The sequence below is a fragment of the Medicago sativa genome, chromosome 3, assembly GCF_051527215.1.
Source record: "Medicago sativa cultivar Bolivia chromosome 3, Bolivia_mono, whole genome shotgun sequence".
In the NCBI taxonomy this organism is placed as follows: Eukaryota; Viridiplantae; Streptophyta; class Magnoliopsida; order Fabales; family Fabaceae; genus Medicago; species Medicago sativa.
The window spans coordinates 32688719-32693247 of NC_140751.1; the positions used below are offsets into that span (position 1 = coordinate 32688719).

The following is a 4529-nucleotide window of genomic DNA, read 5'->3' on the forward strand; positions in this document are numbered from 1 at the left end:
ACGGACGCAGACTGATATTATGATAAAGTCACTTGATTGAGACACCAAAGTAAAACGCTCTGCTAGGGTTGCTAGCAGTAGCGCCGTTTGCATGCCATTTTCACTCATTTCAATTTACAAAAATCCAATTGGCTCACTTTTCCATTAGCTTACGTAATCCATCCATTTGTTGTTGGATCACGTTTTGTCATTTTTGTGATCCGCCATAATTACTCAAATTGAATTTCGGTGGATGATTGTGAGTGATAGCATGTTTCATTTAATTCCACGCAACACCATTTCATTTGGTTTTGGCCCGATTTGCTTCCTATCTCAGCCGCCATGTTTGATTGGCAGGCTGAGATGTCTTCTCTTGCAATCGCTCCCAAAGTTGCAAGGGTTATTCCACCGCCTGCACCATCTTTCTTGCCTGCTGTTTCTTTTGCACAGGCTCTCACGGCCTCGACTAAGACCTCCCCCAATGCCAATTTACCGAAGCCAACAATTCTTGGGGAAACACTTAGTATCAAAATCACACAGGACCTATATGAACGTGGAATGAATTTTTGTAAGACTAACCTATGGGGACGTCTGGTTTTAAACAAAGGAGAGAATTCCTACTCTACAAAGGAAATTGAATCGAAATTACAGAAGCAATGGAAGACTGCAGGAGCCTGGCGCATGATGTCCCTAGGAAGAGGGTATTACGAATTCTTCTTTACTTCAGAGATGGATAAGTGTAATGTCTGGGCAGCGGGCACAGTTACCTTAAAACCATGTGTCCTTCGGCTTTTCGAGTGGTCCAAGGATTTCAATATGCACACGCAGCGAAACACTCACGCTCAGGTTTGGATTCGTCTGCTAGAACTACCGCAGGAGTATTGGATGTAACAGACTCTCCGGGAGATTGCAAGTGCGGTGGGCACCCCTCTTGTGATCGACAATGCAACGTCAAAGCAACTATTTGGACATTATGCAAGGATTTTAGTCGATATGGACTTCTCCCGTAAGATTTTTCATGAAATTGTTGTCGAGAGGGAAGGATATGCTTTCCCGGTTGTGGTGGCCTATGAATGGCTGCCCGATTTCTGTTCTCATTGTCAGAATATCGGGCATGATGTCATTGTCTGCAGAAGATTGTACCCTAGGAAGGAACCAAAAAAGGAAACAACAGCTGCCAAGGAACAAATAACACTTGGGAAGAAGCAGATACAGATAACGAAAGCTACATGGGTTCCAAGGACTGACAACCCTTCAGGTATAGGCTCCTCCCTGGCTTTTGGCGCAACACAAACCATTACTCCAGAACCGGTTCTTGTGGAAGAGGAAAGGGAAACAAATGATGAACTTCAGCATGAAATACAAGTTTCCGGCCATAAAGAAACAGAAACAACAACGGTTTCATTGCAAATTGAAACAATTCATAACCAAGGGGAAGCAATTTCGATCCAAGAGGAAACACATGATGCGCAGGAGGAAGTAGTCCCTGTCAGATCAGAGGCAGTGCCAGCAGTTTTACCAACTCCTATGGTAATTCCCACCTCTCATATTCCTGTACTCCAAAAGAATAATTTTAGTATGCCTCTTGAGAATGTTTCCGATGAGCTAATTGAAAATAATCTCGAGGGAAATTATATTCCTGTTTTATCTCCCGTAAAAAAATACACATCTTGATATCAGTAGCATTGTGGCCCCGGATAATGCTAAGATTGATCCGGTGCTGCAGAAGGACTTAAACTTTATGCAAACTTGGTTGGAAAAGGCAGCAGAGACCGAAACACCATTTATTGAGGTTGTTTCCAAGTCACAGAAAAAAAAAGAACTCACAAACTTTACATAAAACTTCACTCAGAACCCGCTCTCGACCACGATTTAAATGAATATAATTTCTTGTTTCATGACACGGTGTGGTTCTGGAGAAATTTGTTGTTTCATGACACGGTGTGGTTCACTTTGTTGCCTCCATCTTTGGGGGAAGATTTTGCTAGGGACAGGAATGAGATGCCGAACTTTATTTCCTTAACTACTTCTGTTCCACGTTTTCTGTATATATTTATTTTTCTTTCGAGGGTATTGGCTTAGTCCCCCCTCTTTGTAAATTTTTTTTCCTTTTTTTAATAAAATTTATGTATTGGAAAGGTGGTAGAGGATGGGGGAATCTGTTTGGTGTCAACCTAGTTGGGATGCTTCAAATTCTCCCGGATACCTAACCTTTCTCTTGGCCTTATCGAAAAAAGAGACGGACGCAGACTGAATACATTAGCCTCGGAGACGGAAAATTTTTGAGACTGAAATTTATGTCTCTAAAACCGTCACAGATACATAAATTATAATTTCCATCTCTCAATGTTTTTTTCCTTCTCCAATTCCATCTCTATTAGAGACAAGCATAATTCCATCTCTAAATTCTGTCAGTATGAAAGACTGAGTACATTCCAATTTAAAAATCGATTTTCTAGAGGAAAAATTGACATCACTTTTTAGAAAAATGCATAAAACTTATATAGTTCATGTTTATGTGGATGATATAATTTTTTGCTCAACAAAAGAAAAAATGTGTGAGGATTTTTTCAAATCTCATGCAAAGTGAATTTAGATGAGCATGATGGAAGAACTTGGCTTTTTCCTAGGCTTACAAATCAAGCAACATTAAAATGGAATTTTTTATAAATAAAAAACTATGTTAAAGAAATATTGATGAACTCCGCTCTCATTTGGTTTGAGATCACATTCCAGAATCCTCATAGTTCTTCGCTTGAGAGTTGTAGAGACTTGCCCAGATGATGTTGCTGTTGAGGTCATGATTATGGAGTTAGGGTTGTTCTAAGGATTTGTTTTGAAAAAAGGGTTGATTTTCTGAGAAAGTTTGAAAACGAAAGTGTAGAAGTGAAAAGTGAAGGTGTGTAACTTGGTATAAGTGATTTTTGTGTAAACTTTTCAATTTCAAATGTTTTGAGAGTATAAACATGCAATGATGATAGATAGGTGCATTAATTGAAAATAGGGGTTCAAGAATCCAATAATCAAGGCAAAACATCATTGCCCATCAGTTATTACCCAACATTTAAGATACATAGCAGATAAAAACTTTATAGTCTAGTGTTAAGTGAGTAGGCCAAGTGTTAATAAAGTAGATTGAAGACCTTTCCACTTTCGTGACACATCAGACAAATATGTTTATCAACTAAGATTGGTTCATCCTTCTGTTTGTTTGCTTGTTCAATAAGAATAGATTCATATTAGGAAGTTCTCAGAGTTTGAAGAAATAGGACAATGTAATCTGTTTTGGAAAAAAAAATCTTTTGTGGCATGTTCTTTTAAAAGTAATTACTTGTCCACATACAACATTTTTCTTGATCAGCCAGATTCAAAGATTGATTTTAAAAAATTTAATCCCACCTTTTGACTCTGAGAACCTAATGACAGAGCATCATTTGACATTTTGGCTATGTTCTTAGTACTTTTTATTTGCATTTGAAGACAAATAAGATGAGAGTAAGAAGATTTGTTAATCGTTTGAGGAAAATATTATATTGTTTTCACTCAAGTCATTGTAATTCAGTTTTTTCCTAGATCATGCAATTCCATAGGTGTTTTGAGTGTTTTGTAGTGAGGAATCATGTAAATCATCAATTCAAGAGATCATATAAAGGATCAAGGTTGAAGAATTGAAGATCAAGGGTTCTTAGAAGGTTGTTGAAGAAAATACAGAATGCAGAAAAATCATTTCAAGTTCATAGGAGTTTCCATACGAAAAAACGATCGAAAATAGGAAGAAAATGTAAGAAAACGCACCTGAGGAGCTGCGTCAACCGCCCCTGCGCCTGGGACAGATTTACTTACTGCCCCAGGCTCCCCTGCACCTAGCATGTACACCCCTGCGCTTGGCACCGTGTAAAAACCCAGTTTTGCTTGTTTTTTTTAAGCTGGATCGGCGATAAAAGCACAATTTTCTTCTTTTAACCCCTAAGCAATCTAATGCTATAAATAGAGACCCTTGCCCACTATTTTATTCATTCAGAAACATTGACGGTTCAGAGCAAGGGTCAAGCATTAGAGATTCAAGGCGCAATTCTCCTCCTTTTATTCTTTCTAGGGCATGTTTTTTCTATTGTTTTGTTATGATGTCTGTTACCATGGGAAACTAAACCTTTCAATTAGGATTCCATGATGAACCCTTCTTAGTTGTTGGAATTTATTAATAAATTTTTCATTAAGTCTATTCTTATTTTCGTGTTGAGATTTAAATTAGATCATGCTTGCTCTTAATGCCTCAACAATTGGTTAACTACAAGTGTAACCTTGTAGATTGATTTGTAGGATTAAAGTAGGCACTGACAACCCAAAATTTTACCATATCATTGGGTTTTCTAATTACTACTTTTTATAGAGGCTAGGAAGTTAAGGTTCAAATCGTCTCTGTCGCTACTTTTCCTCATTTAACGTGGTACTTTACTCAAGTGGGTCCTACATGAGTTACCTAGGGGAACTTAGAACGAGTAGCACCGTTGTGACACATTAAATTAGTGATACACAAAATAAGTTGTTTT

General features: G+C 37.9%; 1 protein-coding gene across 1 annotated transcript; it reads left to right on the forward strand.

Moving 5' to 3' along the window:
* The first annotated feature begins 321 nt into the window (after positions 1-321).
* On the forward strand, positions 322-870 carry LOC146937218 (uncharacterized). Its single transcript, XM_085749366.1, has one exon. The coding sequence runs from the start codon at positions 322-324 to the stop codon at positions 868-870; it is 549 nt and encodes a 182-aa protein (XP_085605492.1).
* Positions 871-4529: the final 3659 nt, after the last annotated feature.